This window comes from Zootoca vivipara, chromosome 2, assembly GCF_963506605.1.
Source record: "Zootoca vivipara chromosome 2, rZooViv1.1, whole genome shotgun sequence".
NCBI classification, from domain to species: Eukaryota; Metazoa; Chordata; class Lepidosauria; order Squamata; family Lacertidae; genus Zootoca; species Zootoca vivipara.
Genome location: NC_083277.1, coordinates 35,028,213 through 35,053,625, shown reverse-complemented (window position 1 = coordinate 35,053,625; position 25,413 = coordinate 35,028,213). Strand labels below are relative to the sequence as shown.

General features: G+C 42.1%; 1 protein-coding gene across 3 annotated transcripts in view; it reads right to left on the bottom strand.

The window, feature by feature from the left end:
• Nucleotides 1-25,413, bottom strand: part of GRM7 (glutamate metabotropic receptor 7) — a 402,109-nt gene that overhangs the window by 255,155 nt on the left and 121,541 nt on the right. For all 3 annotated transcript variants that reach the window (XM_035108097.2, XM_060271366.1, XM_060271367.1), the window contains exon 2: nucleotides 13,070-13,286. In XM_035108097.2, coding sequence (XP_034963988.1) covers nucleotides 13,070-13,286 — 217 coding nt within the window. The remainder of the gene's footprint in view (nucleotides 1-13,069; nucleotides 13,287-25,413) is intronic.

Here is a 25,413-nt window from a genome sequence, read left to right as displayed (position 1 = left end):
TTAGAGAGATGGGAAAGGGTGGAAGGTTAAATATTTGACCTGAAACTCCTTGTATCTAGTTGTGAAATATTTGCACCTTGTGAAAATTTGTTTCAAGCATGGGCTAAGAAGGAATGGGGTGGTGTTTATCCTATGAAGGTTCATTACTGATCTCTTTGGAAATTGGAGGACCTACATTGCTAATCATAGCCATTCAGTGCATTTAAGAATAATAGTTGTGCAACACCATGAGGTCAAAGGCATTTACTTTTATTGACAGAGGTTTAGAAGGCTGGCTTCTTTAGGACTGGGTGGGTCATCACATATTAAATATATTCATGGTGAAGCAGTTCTTGCCACACTCCATCAAACCCAATTGATCAAGAGATTTGTACCATTAGTAGTAACCACCAGTAAATCAGGAACTTATTGGCCTGCAACATCTGTTGATTTCAATTTGAAAAAATGCTGGTGCTGAGATCACTATGATGCTTCCTTTGGATAATGAATACAGATTGCCAGGTGTTGGCGCTGAGGGTTTTTTTTCTTTTTCTATTGGTTGTTCTCTTCTTCAAAGCAAGAACGGGGAATTTATACAACAGACAGAAAACAGTACTTAAACAACAATCAAATTAATCACCAAATTATGACAATAATGTTAAAAAAATGAAAAGGCAATTGCTTAGCAACCATCCAAGTAGCTCAGAAATGCAAACAATGTAAATTTAATTAGCTATTAAATTTGTTTAGACTCTCTGTCTAGACTTTCTATTTTCTTAATATAAAACTAGCTTTAAGAAAGAAGACGTGTTCTGTTCCATGGGGTCACAAAGACTGGGACACGACAAAACGACTAAACAACAACAAAAGCTTTAAGGAAACTGAACAATTAAGTGTTTTTCATCTTGGCTGTCAAGACGATTCAGATTATGACAAATACTATGCAAACACATCTCAAAAAGCATTATTATTATTATTAATAATAAGTGTTACTATTTACTGCATAATTGGAACTCAAATATACAAACTGCATTGTCATTCCTTGTTCTTCTATTATAACCTTCCCCAAACTGTGTCCGTCCAGATTTTTGGGCTACAACTGCCACCATCCCTGCTCATTGGCCATGTTGGCTAGGGCTGTTGGGTGTTGTAGGTCAACAATGTTCAAAGGGTACCAGGTTGGGAAGGCTGATCTGTGACATTTGTCTTGCTTTCAGGCCAGGGCATTTTTAAATAGTAGCAAACCAGCAGGACCCTGACCAAACATACCTCGAAATAAGCATCACTGAATTCTGTGGGATTTGCTGGAGTCTTAGGTAATTGTCTGGGAGCAACTCTTATTCCCCACAAACCATGAGAAAGCTTCTCAAAAATTAGGTGAAATTAAATTCATTGCCAATAGATTCAGGACAGACAAGAGAATGCAGTGCCTCATCTATAGTATGCAGTGTGCCAAAAGCAGAGTTCAGGAGTGAACAAAGTGTTTCCTGAGATTATAACTGTACCATTTACACAAATATGATGCAGCTGTCCTCTTAGGTTTAACTTGTTCCACCGCTCTCCTCCATGGAAACTCACTCTTTGCTGCTGAATGGGAACAAACATAAGTTGGGTTTTCTGTGGACAGACATTTGTTCTGATTCAGTAGTAAACATTGGGTTTTCCTGAGGAAAGCAGCTGGCCAAATGAAAAACCTCTTGAACCGGTGACTAGTAAGCACAGGGCAAGCAGAAGTGTGGATGACTTTGAAGTGAGGACACATATTGTGTTATAAGAATTTTGAGGTCACACATATATAATAAATGTTCATAAATGTACCAAGCAAACAGTACAGGAAGACAGGCCTGAAAACCATTTTGACTTTCCCAAACTGACCAGAATTAAAGTGATATCCATCTTTTTGTAGGAATTTCCCCCACCCCACTGAATCACACACACACATTTCCACATGACTAGCAATTTGGGAGCCATAAACCTGTAAGCCGGAGGCTCTGCCAACTGGACATTTCCCCATCAATGGTGCCAGACTGCCAGCCATCTCATTCACAATGGAAGACTCTTCCGAACAAAAGACAGTGATCAACTCTTATGAAAATGTTAATTTCTCTTTGTGTTTAGGAATTCACATCTGGGAGGGGTGAGAGGAGGACTAGGAGAGGTGTCAAAAGTGCTCAGATTTCTACCTTGAACCCTCCTTTTTTGTGAGGTATTGATTACATAGCTGTGATGTTGTTGTTGTTGTTTAGTCGTTTAGTCGTGTCCGACTCTTCGTGACCCCATGGACCATAGCACGCCAGGCACTCCTGTCTTCCACTGCCTCCCGCAGTTTGGTCAAACTCATGTTCGTAGCTTCAAGAACATGGTGTATTGGGTGTGTTTCTTGGTGATGGGAAAACTGATAAAAGTGGAGGTTCTCTTTTGTTCTGGGTTCCTTCCTTGTTCTCCTGCGTGAGGGGAAGGACCCTGTTGCAACAGCAAAAATAAAGGCTTTGCTTCTCAAAATTCTCTGGTTGGCCTCTGTTATATTCTCCGACTGATGGAGAACCCAATAAGGGCTCTTGTGTACTCCATAAGGGAATAAGGACAGATTTTTGCTTATATCAATTGCATTTCCCCCAATCTCATTAGATCACCAGATACCAAGTATGGGATAAATGCAATTCTACTCTCCCCAGGCTAAACACGCCCACCTACCATTGTGGTTCATCATATCAAACATTTGCTTCCATTTCTGCACCAGCAGAAAGGATAAGTGCCAAAATCCAGTCAGATTTAGGACGGGAGCAGTGTTGGGTCTCCAGCTGTTTTTGAACTACAACTCCCATCATCCCTAGCTAGCAAGACCGGTGGTCAGGGGTGATGGGAATTGTAGTCTATAAACAGAGAGACCCACATTTGGTAAACACTAGACTGGACTATGCAACACTTAAAAGAAACTGAAAATGGCCTCTACTTCACAGACTGTCTGCAAGCATGCTGACATATAGCACCTGCATTCATCAACTTCCTGGTGACAGCTGGTATGGAAATTATCCATAGCAGGCAGAAGAATCAGGTAGTGGTATTACACATTCGGGAACAAAGTATCCCCAGCTGCTGTTATTACGTCACGAGGTAATGCGTTGTGGAGTGGGTCTTCTTCACTTTGAAGTGAGGAACAACTTGTTTGCTTGAGATGTCTTTGTTCAGGGGAAACATTCATTAAACTAATTGCCTGAATGAAGATTGCAGAAGCAAAACAAGGCTCAGATTATCCCTAAAGGTAGCGAAGGAGGCAAAAGAATCGAAACAACACTGCTCAAGTTAGACTCATCAGTGGAGAGGAGGAAGGAAAGATAGATGCATTGTAAAACTTGCTAATAAAAATGGTATTAAGCATAAGGATTATGGAAATTGAAGGGGAGGGCGACAAAACTTATGTAGGGAATATAAAATGTCTGCTAAGTAAAATATGTGTGGAAATCAAAGTTGTCTGTCAGATAAGCGCAAACACAGAGAAAGGTTTTTCTTCCTCCAAACACTGGAATTCGTGGATATCCAAGGGAGCTGATTGTTGAGTGATCCAGAAAGTACAGCGTATAGCAGGGTTCCCAAACTAAGGCCCGGGGGCTGGATGCGGCCCAACCACCTTCTAAATCTGGCCTGCGGACGGTCCAGGAATCAGCATGTTTTTACATGAGTAGAATGTGTCATTTTATTTAAAATGCATCTCTGGGTTATTTGTGGGGCCTGCTTGGTGTTTTTACATGAGTAGAATGTGTGCTTTGATTTAAAATGCATCTCTGGGTTATTTGTGAGGCATAGGAATTCGTTCATTTCCCCCCCCCAAAAAAATATATAGCCCAGCCCCCCACAAGGTCAGAGGGACAGTGGACCGGCCCTCTGCTGAAAAAGTTTGCTGACCCCTATGGAACTCACTTCCACAGGAGCCAGTCATGGCCACTAACTTGGATGGCTTTAAAAGAGGACTGGACAAATTCATGAAGGAGGAAAGGATTGTCAATGGCTATGGCCAGAATGGCTAGGTTGAAGCAGCAATGCTTCTAAGTCCCATTTGCTAGGAAGCACAGGAGGAGATAAAGCTCTTGTACTCAGGTTCTGTTTGCTGGGTTCCCACAGGCTGTTGTTTGGCCACTGTAAGAACAGAATGCTGATGCCCTGGATGATGGGAAAACCCATGCAGCACTGAGACTGGAGGGCAGCTGTGCCTGGGGAACCACCAGCCCCCCTGGAGCAGCATGTGTGTGTGTGTATGTGTGTGTGTGTGTGCTTTCTGGGGAAAGAGCCCTTCACCTCCTGGCACCGGCTGCCCATGCCACTACAGCAGCTCTGGCAAGTGCCCTGTTCACGAGACGCCCCTCCCCATCATCATCTTCTCTACCTCCCCTCCAGCCTCTGCATGATGCTGGGTGGGGTGGAGTCTGGCTTCACATCAACCACTGGTTGGAAGTGAACTTCTGCCTGCCCCACAAAATCCACTGCTTCATTCCCCCAGAAGCCATCGAGAGGAGGCTTTCCAGTTATGTCCATCTTGGGGTGGGGTTTATAATAAAATAATGGTTGTTGTTTTTTTGTGGCACTTCCTGGTCACAGAGTGCTCCAGGCAGTCTTCTAGATCTGCACTCAAAGGGGGGTGGGGGTGGCATTTCTGGCCTCTGCTGTGAAACTGGAGCAGAAGTAGCAATTATTGTGATTCCTTCGTTGCCAGGGGTTTGGACTAGATAGCCATTGGTGTCCCTTCCAACTCTACAGTTCTATGATCTGTGATTCTATTATTCTTTGTTTGCTTGGTCCTCCATAAAGTGAGCTTTTTCAAAGAAAAGGAGGTGCATCTTCAGGGAACTGAGAGGCTTAGCACAATATTTTCCACAAAGGTAACCCCTCTCTTATCATCACAGGAAGGAAGCTCTTGAGGGCTCTCATTATCAGCAAGTACTGTTAAAATCCAGTTAAAGATTCCCTCTTGATTTCAATGAGAATGTCGCTCAGACTCTGTAATGGTGGTCGAGCCCTCATCAAAATAAGCCCTCTTATTGAGTCCTCCCAGGTCAGAGTCCACCTTTCCCACTGACTCTTTCATTCTTCTTCACAGCGTGCACTGTAAGATTACCATAATAGCATTGCTATCCCCTGGAATGCACCTCAAGCATTTGTTGCTTTTCAGATTACTGTACAAAACAGGAGGAAATTCAAAAACTACATTTGGGAGGGGTGTGTGTGTGAGTGTGTGACACACGATATTCACCAGTAATTTTCTGACCCTCAGTGCCCGACAAAGAATTCAAACTTCCAGATCAGGTTTCTGCCAAAGACTTTCATGCTTAAATCAGGCATTATTACAATGTACAGCATGTGTACAAAAGAATTAGATGCATGGCTAAGGTACTGATTCTGCAGCACCTTCCTTTTGAAGGACAGGGTGGTTAACTTTCAGATTTGAAAATAAGGGATCAGCAGCAGCCTCACCTGTCCCGGGGACAGACTACAGTATATCTAACAATCCAGGATAGCAGTGGGAATAAGGGAATTTCCAGCAAAAAAAAAAAAGGGGGGGAAGGCTGACAGCTGTGGCTTGGAATAAGGGAGTTTCCCGCAAAAAAAAGGGAGGGCTGACAGCTATGCAAATGGATGGAGCCCAGCCAAGTGAATGGGCACTCCTCCGGGTGCGTTGAGCTGGTGAAGTGTGTTTATGCCACAAGTGGTGGACCTCGGGGTCTCAAATTTCAGTGGCACCCTGTGTGATGCCAAAATTTGCCCCCTCCCTCTTGCCTTCCATTCTGCATCATAGCTGAGGTGCCCCAAACCACTCGTGCTCCCCTGGATCCGCCTCTGATACCACTGCTGGCATCTCCATGTCCTTGGAGATGGAAGCAGAGTTGATACCAGCTCAACATACAATTCACTCGCATCAGCTGACAGGAGGAGGTTCCAGAGCAGGTTCCACAGCAGGAGAAACTTGATTAGGGGTGTCCAATGTCACTGGTGCAGAACACTCCTCTGCTACGCTGCATGGTCCCTCTCCAGGATCCAGCTCACCATCATCCACAGTACCAGCCCTGTCCCTGGACTCTAACCTCCCTTGGCTTCTGCTGACACTTCCCACCATTACACTGAGTCCCAGGTTGTCCAGCTGCAGCAATCTGAGTTCCTGCCATTCTTCCTCAGAAACTGCCCATCTCCCCGTGACACCTCCATGGGACTCATGCCATGGGACTATTGATCTCTCCCCCCCCCCACTTCTGATGTAGATCTTCCCTCAGCTCTTCTTCCCTGGTGGGGAGGGGACACCATTTTGGCTTCTTCCTGAAGTGCCCAAATGTCTTGGGCTGGCCCTGGTAACTAGGAATCCCACAGTCTCCAGAAACAGATGGGGGGTGCACAAGGAAGGAAGGGGTGGTAAAGCCCTGTTTTCTGAATGGAACACTATTTGTTTCATAGGAAAGAACCTAGTATCCAAGCCCAAAAGGGAAATAATTAGTACTACTGGTGGTGTAACTCCACATAATAAATTACTACTATGTATTACAATGCAGCATTTGTGACAGAAGACACCCTTGAGACTTTAACTTATGCAACATTTATTAAATCAACATTCATAAAGGGAGAGGGGAAACTTTTAAACCATTGCTAATAATTCTAGTAACAAGGAGCACACCAGAACTGTGCAATGTGTGCCAGAAGGTCTACTATCAGTCAAAGACACATTAAAACATGCTACGATTAGTCTCAAAAGCAAGTACCCTCATTAATATTTCTCATGAAACTGATAAAACTCATTTGAAAGCACAGAATAAATGTTATTGCTACTATTTTTAAATGCACCACCAGCAAACATTGAATAGCTCATTAAATGTTTCTGGCCAGCTTTACCATGCCAACTGAGAAGACAAAATCTGTGATATTGCTTAATTTATGGGAAGTGGAGAGAAAACTTTGGTGATGGTACTCAGTGGCAGTTTCAGTAGTGTCAACTTAAAATGTAATTAAGAGGATGCTGTATTAATGAGAATGCTCCTCAGCTAATATGGCAATACATAACAAGCACAAATATGAATGACTAGGGATCTCAGCAATTAAGAGGGTAAAATATACTTTGCAAACTGCATTTGAAACTGTACATAAAACGATCCTGTCATTAACATTTCATACTCTGCTATGCAGTATATTTAACCCATGAGAGAAATGAAGTACAGTCCATTACAATGTACTGAAGCAGGATGGGGGGAAATCACTCAATATAGAGAAAACTGAGGATGCATAAATTATGCCCCTCGTTAGAGAGGTTTAGCCTGTCTACCAAACTTCCACCTCCTGTCTCATTTATGATGATTTTCAGCTTTTAAACCCAATGGCTCCCTCTGTGGAGATATGTATTTTAAAGGCGTTACCCAAGGGATCTCTTCATTATGTATGTTCCTTTAGCAGATGATGGATGGATGGATTTGCTGTGGTGAGACTGCATCTCTTCCCCCCCTCCCCCAGCTACTGTTTCTGCTCAGCACAATAAATGCCTTTAATTTGGTATGAGGTTGCATGTCAATTCAATATAATTAGCCAAGGGTGAGAGGAGTCCAAGACTACAGCCATTCTCTGGGTACATGTACTAGAAGCTAACTCCTGGGGCTTTCTGAGCAAATCAGCTTGCAAACTGACGTGGATTAAAAAGTAAAACTGTTTTGTGAGGTTCTTTCATCCAAACGTTATGGAATTGAGCAGTGTTATATCAACTGGTGTCCTTATCATCAGTTTGAAATTAGGTGCGTCCCAAACTTGCCCGCCCTTCTTTATGCTGCTCAAATTGCTTTCAAAGGGACATGCAGTTGAACCAGCATAAGGGAAAATTGGGATTCTTGGCAAGGGGTTCTTTGGGGCTCTAATGTTCGAAGTAATTGGTATTTTATATGCAGTTAGAGTGGTAAAACTGAATAATTCTCCCTTATTTGTTGCAACTTTCCTTGCAGATCTCCATAGTAAAATGGAGCTTTAGTCTAGGGTTCTGATGGGCTGTAATTTGTTGTTGTTGTTGTTGTTTAGTCATTTAGTCATGTCTGACTCTTCGTGACCCCACGGACCAGAGCACGCCAGGCACTCCTGTCTTCCACTGCCTCCCGCAGTTTGGTCAGACTCATGTTGGTGGCTTCGAGAACACTGTCCAACCATCTCACCCTCTATCGTCCCCTTCTCCTTGTGCCCTCCATCTTTCCCAACCTCAGGGTCTTTTCCAGGGAGTCTTCTCTTCTCATGAGGTGACCAAAGTATTGGAGCCTCAGCTTCAGGATCTGTCCTTCTAGTGAGCACTCAGGGCTGATTTCCTTAATAATGGATCTTCTTGCAGTCCATGGGACTCTCAAGAGTCTCCTCCAGCGCCATAATAGGCGCTTTAATAAGGAACTGCAAATGAGAACAAGGTCAGTATTTTCCCATCTTAACTCTCGGGGGAAGTACTGGAACCTCATGCGAGGTCATGGATTATGGGTTTGAAGCACATGTTGGGCAAAAGAATTCCTGCATTGCAGAGGGTTGGACTAGATAACCCGTGTGGTCCCTTCCAACGCTACAATGTTAAGACTCTATGATTAGAATACATCTTGCCATTTAAAGAGGGAAAGGGACTTTACTGGTTACCAGATTCTTCAACGGTTGAAAGTTTTACTGGGGATTTAAGGTAGTGCTGGGGCAATCTGCATGCACAAATAGCTGCTGTACCATTGAGCTGAGGCTCTTTCTCCTTGTAATCTTCTGCAGATTTGTCCAGAAGTAAGTCTCAGTAAGTTAAAAGAAATTTACTTCCAAGGGTCTTATCCTTATTCCTATTGCAGTCTGATCCTTAACTGAACATTCCCTCCCTAATACACAAACATCCTTTTAACCTTTTAGTCAGCAATTAACCCCACTAATTACTAATTAAGAAAACCAATTCATCAAAGATAGAATGTTTAAGATTCGTGGCCAGTAGTACCATCAGTAAATCCAAATTATCATGGGGGGGGGGCGCTAAAAAAAACACCCTCCAATCAAACCACACAGACTGCAGCATGCAATTCAAATCTTCATCCACTGTCACAAAGACAAATCTAAACTAACTTGAAGTGCCCATAATAAAGGTCACTTTAAGAAGAATTATGAACTCCAAAAGGACAAGTCACTGTCTTCCGATTCTGCTAGTGTGTCTAAAAAATTACGAAAATAATAATGTTCTCTAGTCACTGTTACAACCCTTGAGAATTTAGCACTTTGGCAGCCACTCTAGCAAATAACCCAGAATATCAGGTAATTTGGCACAGATTTGAGAGTGATGATAATAAACATTTTATCACTTATGAGAAGACTTCTTGTACATCAATGAAAGCCGAGTATCAGAAAGAATTAGATGCAGACTGTCAGCCAGCCAGCATCTCCTACATATTCTAGCAAATCACTTTTGAACTGTACCAGTTTTGATGCAAGACATGCATCATCACATGGCGTGTCCAGCATAATATTAATACCACTTAGCATTTATATTCATTCCGCACAATGTATGGTTGCCATATTTCAAAAAGGGGAAATCCGGGCACAAATTGCCCCCAAATCAACATTTCCGATATGGGCTGCCATATGCCCAGGTTTTCCAGGACATTTTAAACCTACTTTGGGAGAGCATTCAAAGGTGTAGGGCAGGCTTCCTCAACCTCGACCCTCCAGATGTTTTCAGACTACATTTCCCACCATCCCTGACCACTGGTCCTGCTAGCTAGGGATCATGGGAGTTGTAGGCCAAAAACATCTGGAGGGCCAAGGCTGAGGAAGCCTGGTGTAGGGAGAGTGTGTTTTGCCTATATGTGATTTTGGCTTTATGTGCTATCCCTGCTCCTTCAAACACACCTGCATTGAAATAGTTATTGTTTGTTCAATTTGTTGCTGTTTTCTGCCCTGGGTGTCAGGGGGTGGGGAGCAAGGAACATAAATTTAACTAATAAATAAATAGTTAAATAAATAAGTTCATCAGTTCCTGGAATATTAAATCCCAAACATTTTCCCCCACTTAATGCTACATAAATATGCATCCAAACCAGAAAAGTTTGTGTAAATACCAGAAGCTTCTGAAACACCAACATATTGTATCTTGCTTCTAAAGAGATCTTTTTCAAAGTGCAGCATCCCAACCACAGCCATTTTTGAGCATGGATTATGCTCAAGAATAAGATGCTTTAAATTACCCAATGACAGCTTTGAGCGTCGGTAATCAGACAGATGCTCTTTGACGTATGGATAATGCAGGAAATCTGCAAAGATGCAGTTGTTGCTGCTGCCACTGAACTACTTAATTAATCCAGCAATAAACACAAACTTCATGTGGCTGCTTGAGATCATGGAAAATTCCTTCCATGACCTATTTTAGATGGAAATCTCATTGGAAGTTTAGCAGATCTCATGGCAGGGCAAATCTATCTGAAATCCATGAGAAACATTTTAGATTTGGATGCAGTTTCACATATTTGTTTAGTCTACTTATTTTATTTTACCTAAAAAAACATGATGTGTTAGATCAATAGTTCATCTAGCTCAGTGGTAGCCAACACTAAGTAGCCAACCACTAGCTTTGCAGCATGGTTGGACAGTGTTCTCGAAGCTACCAACATGAGTCTGACCAAACTGTAGAAGGCAGTGCAAGACAGGAGGACAGGAGTGCCTGGCGTGCTCTGGTCCATGGGGTCACGAAGAGTCAGACATGACTAAACAACAATAACAATGATACAGCCTGTTGATAACAGCAGCCAAACCAAATTTTCCAGAACAATACACAGCACGTATTTTGGCCAGCAGAGTGGCAAGGGAAAAGGATGGCTTTTTACATTTTAGTCTAGCACTTCAACTCTCCCTCTGATGCAGTCAGCACACTCTGCCCAGGTTAGCGATGGAAACTCCAAAGCATTGACAGGGAACCGTGAATGTCTCTGGCATTCAACCCACCCATCCCCTTCCTAAACTCTGTATTACTGTTTCTTGGAATTTTCGTTTTGAAATCATAATTGGTAAAGAGGGTGATATATAAAGTTCAAATGAATGAATGAATGAATGAATGAATGAATGAATAAGAAAACTGGAGAACCCAACACATTATCTTAAATATTCCACCTTTCCTTCCCGTTATACATCACATTAGAAGAACTGTGTTAAAAAGTGGGGGAGGAGGCTAATCCACAAGCTAAATTGCAGCGATGGCATGAAAATCACCCTGTATACAAGATGACTGGGAAATGGCCAATGTAAGAACAATGTCAGAAATTTTTTAAAAAATAAAAATCTGAGGAAAGTGAGCATGTAGTAAGTGACCACAGGAGTATCCTGGCAGAAATGTGCATGGTGCTTACTGTAATGAGGCAGGGTGAAAATGAGGTCAGGGGGGTACTGGATTGCCCTAACTCTGACCTGACCACAGTCCTGCCCCACGCCGTGGAAGACATCTGAGTTATAGCATATCCATATTTTTTACCGCCATTCCTTTGTCTGCAAAAGGAATACCATACTTCTGAATCATAACTGTTTAGTCTCACTTTCTGTATCTTTTCTATATTGATTGCAAGTATTTTAAGGTAATGTAACAAAAACTGAGCAATGTATTCAAGGTGCAGTGTGATCATCACTTTACACATGGACATCCTATTTCTGCAAGTATTCACATTTCTGTAATATATAACTAGTGAGCTATATATTTGGGGTGGCAGCATTTATACATCTCTCCTGATGAAAAAGTAAAATCCAGATACAGGTACTTTAATCCAACTGACTCACTTAGTCTCCTCAAGTCCTTAAGTCCATACTGAATAGAGGCAGCAAAATCCTTTCACTGGGGTACACTTTCCTCCGTAACAACCTGTTTCTTAAATCCACCAAATGTTTCAGCTTATCTGAGCTAGCAGAAGACTAGCTTTCATTTTCTTACCATCTGGAGTGCTCTGTTTTGAGATGATGTATTTTGCAATGGCAAAGCAGGTCCCGTGCATGACTCTCAAGTTGTGCTGCAGAGAACCCTGGGATTCTTTGGCAATGTATCAAGATTCTCAGTGAGAAAATCACCAGCAGCAGATAAACTCACATGGAAAATGGCTTGTACTCTAGGAGAGATCTCTATACATGCAAGGCAGTGATGGAGCCCATAAGCAGTACTAGACGATTGGGTGGGGCTGCAGCATGTCACTACGACATACCAGGGTGGAGAGGGTTGAGGCAGCAGGTCACTATGATGAAAGCACACCAGCAGAACCAAGCCAGCGCTCCCACAGGCGCATTTGCTGACCTTGCCAACACCTTAACTCCCTTCCTCACTGTATGCAACAGCAATGTGGGCAACTGGATGTCAGACATCTACTGCCAAAACCTATGGATGGACATGCTAAAATGTGGCCGTGAATCTTCCACAAGATACTAACATTTCAATAAAAGACATGTACAGGGGTTCCACAACAGACTCATCAGTGTAGAAAAGGTTCCCAAGAGGTATGTTTGAAAACCACTGATTTATCTCAAATAGTGTGGGAATATCTTCAAATGTAATTTGGAAGCCTTTGAGCATATATCAAAAGACAGGACATCTCTAGGCTTCCAAGCCCATTGCATTAAAACAGGCTTGGTGTCTCTTCAGAGCTAATAACCTTTGATCCCTCAAGCTGAGACCTCCTCACATTGTCCCATCTGATTAAAAAAAAAGTGTAAAACTGTTTGAAAGACATAGAAGAATTGTCCGACATAAAGTTTATATCTAAGAAATTGCTTGATTTAAAAGCACTCTCGGCTGTGAAGAGATAAGGACTCAATATGCTAAAACATTGCTTTGTACTATCTTACCATAGCACGTGATTTTAGCAGTGGGGCACCAGAAACTTGATACAATTTCACTGTTATATCTTTCTCCAACAGAGCATTAATGCAATTTAGCTCTCAGACTCAAGTGCTTTGTTCCTGAAAACCTCTATGTAAGTTGAGAAGAGAGGAATGAAGAAACCATTGGAATGGAATTGTGAAGGTATGAAATAAAGTTATTTCATACTTCGTTCAATATAGTATTTAAAATAAGTTCCCATTTTGTGCAGTGTGATTCATCACCTACCTGACTCTCTGGAAATTTGTATAAATGATTCCATGCCTTTTTCTCCATAACTTCCTTCAGAAGCCAATGTGGAGACATAATTCCACCCCAAAGCTCTCACGATGTCCACCATTGCCTGCGCTTGGAAGGAATCTGGAGGTACCACCCGTGAGAAGAAATCATAGCGCCTGTCGTCACTTAACTCTGGTGCAGTTGAAGCATAACTGATTTGGGGTATCTGCAGGGAATAGAACAATTATTTGGAGTTATAAATTGATAAACTCAACACACGCACAACAATTAGCTTGAGCTATAACACAATTAGTCTTCCCAGTGCCCATCTGTTACTTTCTATCTCCGTCAGTGCCTAAGTGAAAGTCACTGAAGCCATCTTTCAAATGATTATCATTACATGTATGTGAATACTAATAGGCCAAACAAAATACTGTAAAAAATTCCTTCCAGTAGCACCTTAGAGACCAACTAAGTTTGTCATTGGTGTGAGCTTTTGTGTGCATGCACATTTCTTCAGATACCAGATACCATGCACACGAAAGCTCTAAGGTGCTATTGGAAGGAATTTTTTAATTTTGTTTTGACTATGGCAGACCAAAACAGCTACCTACCTGTAAGTAGTACTAATAGGACAATTAAACTATTATGGTTTTGTCCCAAAAAAAACTTCCATGAGCTTCTTTGGTGAAGGATAAGTTGGCATGCTTTGAGATAAGCCTTGGATAAGCTTGCCCCCCCCCAAGATGGACTTTATGATGAGTGATTTGTCAACAATATTTCACCATCTTTAGGGTCCTTGAATATTTGCCTGTTTACACTTAGCTCTGCTGGTTTGATTATTGCATACTAGAGCCTCAGTCCCCAGCAATTTGTGATCATCTCTGTTACTTTGGCTCTCATCAATCTCAGTCATAACCATTGCCAATTTATGAGAAAATCCAGTGAACCAGTCATTAAAAACATAAGAGCTTGCTGGATCAGGCTAAGCCTATCTGGTCCAGCATCCTCTTCTCACGAAACTGGCAATTAGGACCTGAGCACAAGATCCACTGGAATCTCAAGTATGAAGCCCTCCCTAAAATCCAAGTTTTATGTGCATCAGCTGTTTCACGGGACATAATGGAGCAATGCAGAGCATTGTAAATCCAATTCCCAACCACCAAAATTCCTAGTCAGAAATTCCTCTGCCTTCTGAAATTTCACCAGGGCTGCCTATGTATGTTCTGATTTAACTATTCAGACACAAGGCCTTGATTTGTGTCTCTTTTTAAGAAAAGAATAGGCAGGATTCACCTAACCAGCTCCACCAACGGAAACCCCACATAATGACTTCCACTTGCATAACTGGGCTTTTCCTTATCTCTTTCTGTCATACCTCCTGATTTTTAGTTTGGGGGAGGCAATGAAAGAACACCCAGAACAGGGCATGAGAGGAGGAGAAGGAAGATCATAGCATCTGGAAAGGTGAAATGCTTGCAAAGACAAAATGATTGGAAGAGTGCAAGGCTGAATAGCACCTATTAATACTAAATTGTCATTCTTGTATGTGCAATCATGGCCATACTCAAAGCCACACCGCACTGCCAAACCCCATTGATAATGATATGTAACCATTTGACAACATCTTTCTGTTGGAAGCGTTACACTGTTCATTGACATATCTGTTTGGTTTAACAGGGCTGACCCTGCCTTATTTAATCATTATTTTCAGTAAGGTCACCAAACAGAAAGAACCTGCTGCATCAGCCTCTCCTTGCTATTGTAAATTTATTCACCCCAAAAGTGCTGAAACTTTCAGGCAAGGTTACAGAAGAATTTCTTACATTTTAAAGAGAAATCCATCCCTCATTACCTTTCCTATCCTTACTTGCCTTTCTGCTAGGATTGTGATTCAGACAGCCACTCCAAAAGATTGCTATCAAAAGCCACTGAAAGGTTGGAGTAGAATTAACAAGGACGCCTTTCCCTGTCTCTCTACCAATGTAGGTCATCATACACGGTGACCAAAGTTGGCTTAAGTGATCCCAAGGTTAGTTAGGAGAGCTTGTCAGCACCCGTCCTGACAAACGGCCTTGTGAACAGCATCACTTGGTGGCTAGTTTGGAGCATTATCTCAGTCATTAGGTGGACTGAGGCAGCTGCCAGCCCTGCAGGCAGGCAAAGAAGTGGTGGCAGTGGCAGCAGGTATGGTGGCAGTGGCAGTGGCAGGGCAAGGCTGCACTTCCTGTTTCACCTCAAGTGGCAAAAAGGGTACCCTGACCCTTTTTTATTCAATGGATCAGAAAGATATACCAATATATAAGAACAAAACCAAGTCATCATAAAAACACCACACTGCCAACTCAGATATCTGGACATGCAAGTCAAGCTATCCCTTTGGCTTGGAGGGCTTCTTTGTCCTGGTCAGTGGCCTATGCTGGTGGACTCTTTTCCAGCAGGTTAAATAATCAGAAAGAGAAATCTATAACAACACAGGGCATTAAAGAAAGGAATCTGCTCCTTTGACAGACAGCCCCGCCCTGGCTTTCACATGCCCGTGCCACCTTGCCCACCATGGAGTGGGGTGTCACAGTTGGCAATAAAAAAAAATGTATGTGTTTATAAAAAGGTAAAGGGACATCCGACCATTAGGTCCAGTCGTGACCAACTCTGGGGTTGCAGCGCTCATCTCACTTTACTGGCCGAGGGAGCTGGCGTACAGCTTCCAGGTCATATGGCCAGCATGACAAAGCCGCTTCTGGTGAACCAGAGCAGCACACGGAAACACTGTTTACCATCCCGCTGTAGCAGTACCTATTTATCGCCTTGCACTTTGACGTGCTTTCGAACTGCTAGGTTGGCAGGAGCTGGGACCGAGCAACGGGAACTCACCCCTTCGCAGGGATTCGAACCGCCGACCTTCTGATAGGCAAGCCCTAGGCTCTGTGGTTTAACCCACAGCGCCACCTGCGTCCCAGTGCCACAGCGCCACTTGTGTTCATAAGCAGTCATTATTTGTTTTTTGTTTTTAAATATATATACTTTATCGAGATTCATATCAATATACATAGACTTACAAATCATATAACACACAAACTTACAAATAAAATTATAAACACAATCTAATACACAATCTAATACTTCCCTGTCTATTCATTTACTCATTCTAAATCATATTAAGCCAATCATACAAAAAATACAAAAAATCAATATAACATACAGAAAAAACAAATAAAATTATCCTCTCCCTCCATAGCAGTCATTACCGGTATTTGTAACCCATCCTGGGACCTTATGGTAAAGGGTGGGTAAGGAATCTAATGGGTGAGAAATCTAAAAGGGAATTAAATAAAGCCCTGGCTTCTTGAAATTCTTCGTTTCCTTTTGAAATTAAGGGGTTGCCAAATGATACACAGGGCTTTAAATCTGATTGTGTGTGATGTTTAACTCTTGAGACACATAATCCAGATGTCAGTATGTATATATATATATATATATATATATATATATATATATATATATATATATATAGTGTGTGTGTGTGTGTGTGTGTGTGTGTATGTGTGTATATATATATATATATATATATATATATATATATATATATATATATATATGAGTGCATATAAACTTTGTGTGGCGTGAGGAATTTTGTACAGATGGTTTTTCTCCTTTCTTTTCTTTTTTGCAGTGTCACCAGTTTGGTCCAAAATTTCCTGCAAGCCCTGCAGTAAACTTCCTGAGCTATGCTGAAGTCCTCTTTCCATCATCTCTATTCCCTGAAGGATCATCACTGCAATTCACAGCACAAAGTTACCATCTCATATGTATGAAACAAACAACATCTGCTCAAGTCGGCTAAAAGAAAAAAAAAAGTTCAATATACCACTTCTTGAGTCAAAAAGTTCAATTCTAGAGCAATCAAGCCACAGATGAATAGGAAGCTGAAAGGTGTCTTCAAGAGAGAGATGCTTGTCAGTAAACAAAGTGGCCAAGAATCTGCAATCATACAGGAATCATAAATTTAGGAAGTCTAGAATCAAAACTCAAGCTAGTGAAATGTGAGTGCTCAGCTGTCAAGGGCCTTTTCTGGTAGGGATGAGAAGTGAAGTGTGCAACACAAACATATGTCATTGACAAGATATTGGGAACTCAAAACCATCCACCATTTCCTGGGAGAATGCAACAGTCTCTTGGCATCATTTGTATTTATGAACATATTTTCCATTCCCTCTAATGCAGAATTCAGGTAGGCACATGCTAATCAACTTGGGAGGTAAAACAGGGACACCGAGGAACAATACAAAGGTATACAGGAATACTTATCTGTAAAATTATGTCCCAATTCCTCCCCCCCCCCAAATGCTACTTTGGTGATTACTCCACATGGGTGCAGCGCTGCTTTGCATAAGGCCCCCAGCCCCCAGTAGGTAAAGGTAAAGGGACCCCTGACCAGCAGTCCCTATTTATCTACTTGCACTTTGACGTGCTTTCGAACTGCTAGGTTGGCAGGAGCTGGGACCGAGCAACAGGAGCTCAACCCATTGCAGGGATTCGAACCGCCGACCTTCTGATCAGCAAGCCCTAGGCTCTGTGGTTTAACCCACAGCGCCTGAACTCCAAACACTGGCTTGCATTTGTTCTCCTCTGCAGGTGGTTGAAATTGTGCAAGTCAAATGTGTGTAAATGAGGGATTACGGCATACAGTATATAATATAGTAAATTGGGATACCTCGTGGGAAGCTGTTCATATATGAACTAAATAAAACAACAACCAAAAGCCTGAGTATCGGCCAGCCAAAGAGAAGTGGCTAACTCTTTCTGAAATACAAAAATGCCAAAGAGACAGCTTTTAGTGCGGTGGATACTTAGGCATCACTAAAGAGAGTAAATGCATTACCAAAAGAGACAACAAAAGTTCCTAATGCATGCTCTGCTGCTATAAAAATGTCAGCATTAGAATTCAAGGTTGGAGCCCTGCTATACTTTCTTTCCTGCTCCGTTTTTGATCCTGCGATTCTCCCGTGTTTAAAGCACCGCACCCTGCTGCCATGGGAATGGCAGGGATGTCAACAAATTCAGCATTACCATGGCTTTGCTGCAGGATTAGAAGCAGAAAGAGAAGAGAGGCTGACAAGGAGATGGAATTTGTTTAAGCACAAAAAAAGAATCTTGGCTAATTCACACTTTAAAAAATGACTGAGAAGCCATGAACCGAAAATCCATTATATAAGTCGGATTGATATGTAATAGAGACCCAGCATGAGCATTCAATCCTAAAGCTGCAGGATGTCACCTCAACAGTCCTCAGTGATTCTCACCACAAACTCTTCTTCTAAACAAGGATCATGTGAGACACGTTTACAACCTGAGTGTGTATTATTCTTCTCTTTACAGAGGAGCAGCTCTCTCAAACTCTCATAGTGTAATTTTGATGGGGGGGGAGGGATAATGGTTGCCTTATTTTCACCCTACTTTGCAAAGTTTGTGGGGACAGAATGAACCACAGTTCGCTTGACATTTGGCAGTTCCGCTTTCCTGTTTCTTTCTGTCATGGTAAATTGGACCCCGATAGCTTAGTAAATTAAACATATTCCTAGGAAATTAAATAGGAATGACCCATGATTGTTGAGTACTACACAGGGCACGAAGTGGTTTGGGTTTGCTGGATTTGTTTTTCAAATATATGAAATAGCTGCTATGTTTCGCAGCAGCCCCATTGGAATAGAGAGTTAAACTGGCCAATTTTATATTCTCCTGATCTGGATTGGAAGTTTGCCCCCAATAGTCCTGTTTGCACGGAACAGAGCCTTTGGGGGCAAATGGAAGCTGAGTAGGAGGGAAATGATTTTCAGGAAGAAACTGGCACAGTTTCCCGATCTGGATTAGAAACACATTCTTGATCGGGGGCCCTGCAGCTATTTTTTCTTCAAAATGAGAGCAGCCAATTTAAGCACACTTTTTAAAGCAAGTGTGAATAATGTTAATGTGCAGATCGGCCTCTAGCCTCCGCGGAGCATATTTTGCCTATCTCAAGGTGCTGCAGCGATTGCTGCCATGCTTCCGGGCTCAATTCAACTGTAGGTTTTTTAACCTTTAAAGCCACAAATGTCCTGGTTCTTTGGGGTATCTCAAAAAGGACTTTATCCTTGAGTCTTACAGTCTTGCTGAGGAAGTTCAATTTATGTAGCCTGGTTGATATGGATTAAATGGACAATTCCGCCCCAAATATAAGGTTTGCTTAAAAATGAACAGTACACTCCGATATTTACTGGAACTTAACATCAGGCAGGATTTTACGGAACTTGGGTTTCACTCTGTGCCTTCTGCAATCTGAATGAAATGTATCACCTCATTCCCTTGGCCTGCTGATACTGTTACCACGGCTGATACCTTGGCACCAATCAAGTTGAAAATGTTGTCTGCTTTGCCAGGGGTTTACGCAGGCAGTATATTGTTCTTTGTCCTTGCGCACCAGCTGGTCTATAAATGATATTCATGGGGCTTTTTTTTTAATCAAATGAAGATTTCTATACCATTCACAGAGTATTCCTCTTCATAGTAGCAGCAAAACTAAACAAATGGATAGTTTTGAATGAGATTGCCATTTATCATTACAGTGGTACCTCTACTTACGAATTTAATGCGTTCCGAACGCACATCCGTAAGTCGAAAAAAATTGTAAGTAGAATCCCATAGGAATGCATTCGGAGAAAAAATTCCTAAGTCGAAGCAACCCTATCTAAAAATTTGTAAGTAGAAAAAATCCTATCTAAACCGCATCCAAGATGGCGGACGGAGCTCCATTTGTAAGTAGAAACATTCGTAAGTAGAGTTATTCGTAAGTAGAGGTACCACTGTATTCTGGTTTGTTGCTCTAATATTTTACATTGGGTTGAATGGGTGAGGAACCTCAAGCCCAAGGGTCAAATGTGGTCCTCCACGCCTCCCTAATTGGCACTCAGGACTGTGATTATGCTTCCAGGATGGAGGATGTGTGTGTGGATGAGTGAGCAGAAACCAATGGCTTTCATATGGGTGGTATGGAGTCTTCTTCAGTGCCATACAGAGTGGTGGTCCATAGGCTGGTGCTGATCTGCACTTGAACAGAGAACCCAACTTTCTAAAATGCAATGGCAGGACTCACTTTTAAAAATCCAGTATCATTTCGGTATATATATATAATTGTTTCCAATAACTCTTTCTTTTTCATATTCTGCTGCAAGGCTACAATGCATGGAAAAGTACATAGAAATCAAATCCTTGTAATCAAATACTGTAGAATGCATCCATTGGCATTTTATTGCCCCCCCCCCTCACACATTGCTCTTCATCATATTTCCTCCCCATTATCTTATTTGTACAGAACTCTATTCTCAAAAATATATATCTATATATATGTAAACCCTCCCCGGGGAGAGCTACCCCCCTCTTTTCTTACTGAGTTTTTTCTGAAAGTCAGGGTTTACTGAACATGATTGAGTGCTGTAGCATATTTCATAACAGATGCAGTGAAAACATCCCTGTGTTGTAGGGATTAAACTGAGCCAAAAATGGATGAAAACAGATGTTTTCCATAGTCTCTCAACAGAAAGACTGAAGCAGACTCTACGAATGTACAATCCAGCGAGATGTATGCTTCACACGGAATTGATAGCCCTTTGGACCATGCAGAGAAAGAACATGGGGTAAATCTTCCATCCCCTCCATAAACAAAAGTGCAACAGAATCCTATGGCTTAGGGCAATATATTTTCCCGAGCCCCAGGTACCACTTCGGTGATCAACTGCTGCCTCTGCTCCCATTGAGCACACTTGCAGATATTTGCCATGATCTATCCCTCAGTGATATAGGGACCAAAAATTCTTAATTTAACTCTTGGAGAAGTGGCAGTGTGGTGAGCCCAAGTTGTGAAGCTACTCTCCTGACACCAGTGATGCTATAGCTTCCCTAGGCAGGGCTGGAGCAGGCAGGGTGGCAACAATATTGAGACTGTTCAGAAGCTCTGGCAGGGTGCTGGATTGCATGTGCATTCACAAAGCCTTGACCTGACTATCGCCTTACCCACCTCAGCCTCACCCAGGCCAGCTGTTCAGAGATTGGCTCCATGGCTCTGCCCCAACACCCCATTCATTATGAGAGGGGGCCTGAGTAGGGATGGGAAAATATCTCCACATATATGGTGGATTCCATTTCTAAATCGAACCACAACAGTGAAGAAATTCATGGCCCCAACCCATGAACTAACCCCTTAGACCAGGCATGGCCAAACTCGATTTGGGACTACATCTCCCACCATCCCTAACTAACAGGACCAGTAGTCAGGGATGATGGGAACTGTAGACCCAAAACAGCTGGAGGGCCAAGTTTGGCTACACCTGTCTTAAACCAACCTAACAACCACAAGCAAATCAGGGTTTAACAAAGCACACCAGAAATGCTACTTAGATTGGTGGTTATCAACAGGGGGGAAAGTAAATGTTGAAATGTTCTGAGTTCTTGATATTTGGGGAAAGTACATTTTGCTGATCACACTTGAAAATGTGAATTTGAATGCAGGTTGTCCAACCCCCCCCCCCCAAAGCAAGTTAAATAAATAATTACTCTAAACGTTTACTCTAAATGAATGTTTACGCTGAGTATCACCCACGAATGATCAGAGGTTTGTAGCCTCGATTCTTCTTCTCCCCCCCCCTTTTGAGGTTCTATTTTCTACAATCGAGAGGTGTCTAAATTTTATTAAATAAATAAATTTTACAGTTTAGTTTTTCTGGGCGCAACCCAACGTGAGCATTCAATCTCATTGTTGCATTCTTGCTACTGTGTCTCACTTAGAATATGGGAGAGAGCAATCCACAAAGGGTATATATCCTGCTTCACTGTGGCATCTGCCACTGCTTGCTGATCAATTTCCTCCACCCTACTGCTTTGGCTCTGTTACTTGCTTGGTTTCCCCCACCATGTAAAAAGAAACACTGACATTAATAGCAATATAAATGCAATGTCTAATGTTATATGACTTCAAATTACTAAGGAAATTTTCCTATTCATCTCTTTTGCTACCGAGGCAGAATTTAATAAAATGAGACCAACCTGAAACTTCTTTCCAAAAGACAGTTGTTAGGAAACTTTTAATAAAAATAAAAAGGCAATGTCTTTAAGGATCATGTGCGATTAAGATAATGCATGAGTGTACCTGTTGAGATATTAATGAGCTCCCACTGGGGTATTATTAAGTGCACAGTTTGCTGTAATTTCACTTTCAGCCTCCTATTAAGTTTTATTGATATGGGTTCCAGACAACAGGAAGGGAAAAAAATGCCACAGAAAACAGATTCACAACCTTTTGAACCAAAGTTATTTGGAAAAGTTATTTTAGCATCCGTTTCCTCGTGGCACAATGCACTTTGCATATAAAGTAAGAGGACTATGAAGAAATTTGCAGTCAGACACTAAACAATTCAATGTGATTGATGGATGATTAACGGCTCTGAATTGGTTTTGGGTTTCACTTGCACTGATGTAGAAATGTTCCTCTGTCAGAGCCTAGATCAGTTCTCCCAGCTGTTCTTTGTTCACAATTTACTTCACTAATTGCATAACAAAAAACTCTGGCATTCTAACAGCAATGAATAATAATTTACGGCCTTGAATTAAAGTTATTCATTTAGAAAGTGCTTCTACTGCTAGGACAAACACCAAGGGCCCTTCCCCCTGGACTGCAGTCTGAGAGCAAGCACTCATGCCCAACAGCATGATGATATCATCCAAGTAAGGTAAAGGTAAAGGGACCCCTGACCATTAGGTCCAGTCGTGACCGACTCTGGGATTGCGACGCTCATCTCGCGTTATTGGCCGAGGGAGCCGGCGTACAGCTTCCAGGTCATGTGGCCAGCATGACAAAGCCGCTTCTGGCGAACCAGAGCAGCACACGGAAACACCGTTTACCTTCCCGCTGTAGCGGTACCTATTTATCTACTTGCACTTTGACGTGCTTTCAAACTGCTAGGTTGGCAGGAGCTGGGACCGAGCAACGGGAGCTCACCCCGCCACAGGGATTCAAACCGCCGACCTTCTGATCGGCAAGCTCTAGGCTTAGTGGTTTAACCCACAGCTATTACATTTAACTTTTTCTTTTTCTTTCTGAAATTGTTTGCTTTTGAAGCTTTCAGATCTTCCAGCACAGCAAAAGCCAAAGGAGACTTCTGTTTCAACTACTTAACATAATTTAGTCTGCAACCTTATAGAAACCTATTTGGGAGCAAACCCCTTTAAATTCTGATATGTTTACTTTTGAGTTGGCATGTATAGAATTCTACTGTGAAGCTAAAGGGAAATATAAATGTTCCATTGTAATGAAGTGTTGGCTTATTTGACTATTGTACCAACATCTGAAATTAAGTAAAAATAATTATAGTATGTTCAGCAAGTGGCGAAGTAAATGCTAACTATACCACTTTACCACTAAGGATGACATATGCTACCTAAGCACAACATTGGCAGGGCTTGCCTAGTGAAACATTTAAACTTATTTCAGAAGAAATACTCAGATTAAGAGGACTGGAGTAGCTGAACAAAAGAGGCTGCTTTAATAAAGTCTTTCATATAGTGGATTTTTTGCAATAACATCAAGCTGTTTACAGTTCACATATTCTCCCCTTACTTTGCCTGCCCATGTTTGCCAATTACTAAAGCTACTTGTGTTCAAACAAGATCCTGTTTGCTCAAATCCCAGCCTTTCTCCTTTGTTATCTTTGTAGTGAATTCATAATGATGAATTAGCAACTCTGCATTACTGGGGCAGTAAATGTAGGCAGCTTTTGTAAGGGACAGACACACAAATATAAACAAGAGCAAACAAAATGAAAAGATGAGCTGCAAAGTGGTAAGAATCGTAAGTGTTTTTACCAGCACAAAATGCTAAGCCTTTAAGCTAAACAAATTACTTACACGAAGGCCTTATTCTAGTAACTTGCAAGCACTGATGTAGACAAATCATCTTTGTAAGTGATGCCAGGAGGTGACTGCAGCATTTTTATTTGTGGCTTTAGGCATTCTCAGGTCACAATTTCATAAAGGGCAACATTTTGGATAAAATCTCAGGTTTTCAATAGGTTCATTGCCCTCCGGTAGAGCATTCAAGACTTTAGAGTCAAGGCAGCTCACAAACTCAACACAATATGCACAACATAAAACACAGATTAAAGAATCAGAAATAGAAAAACTAGTGTCAATATCTCCTGAAATAAAACTCTCTTAACCTGGTGTCTGAAATTTAGCAGGGATGGCTCCTGCAGCCTTTGCTTGTTGACATGTGTTCTGGTTCATGAGGAACCACTAACAGTTCTGGTGTACATAGAGCATATTATTGTATAAACTTTCAAGATCATCTGATAGGATTGTTTAACCATGGCTGATCAGACGACACAAGCTGTTTAGAGGAAACCTGGTAAAAGGTACACAACAAATTATGCAACAGAAATGGGAAGCTGCAGTAATGCATGGAAAGCCTTGCACAACAGTAGATTAAATGGGCTTTTAAACTTGCTACCTGTCCCTCGAGGTTATATCCAGAAGAGTGCTTTAACTGGGGCACAGAGCAGGCGGGGGCTTGTTGTGCATCCCAGGGGTGTGGTATGCCACCTGCGAGGGCGTGACATGCCGTCCACAGGGCGTGATACGCGTTCTGGGGGTGTGGTGCCCAGCACGCGCGAGCGAGGGGGTACGTGGCACGTGTCCAGGGGGGGACAGCCGTTATGGCACCCTACCGGAATAGTGGTGCCGGGGGCGGTTCGCTCCCTCCGCACTCCCATTCTTCTGCCAGTGCCTGGAGAGCCAGTCACAACTAGACAATACTGGGATCGATGGACAAAATGGCCTGGCGTAAGGCAAATTCCTATGTTCATAAGTCACAGTGCCAAAGAACAAGCAGGTATACTGTGACTCAGAGTTATTATTATTTTCTCAATGAAACTAAAAAGAGAAACAAAATAAAAAACACATATGTGCAAAACAGAACCCCACATTTTATTTTCTTCTTTAGAAAATGCAACCACATCAGCTGGTCTAGTGCTTGGCTTTTAAAGACCAGTTTTGAGGCACATCAAGCACATCCATGTTTTGCATGCATGCACCTCCATAACAACGACATATTCAATTCTTCCATCACTTTTGGTACACACACATACTGTGTATTGGTGGTGGGATGCTATATGCAAGGGATGCCCTTGTTCAAGTTGACAACTTTGTTGGCTCAGCTAGAGACATTCAGTGGTAAACTGGTCAGTTTATACTTCAATCCCAATATACAGGCTATGATTTTGCGCAAAAAGCTCCTCCTGCGTACCTGAGGCATACAAGGAGAAAAAAAT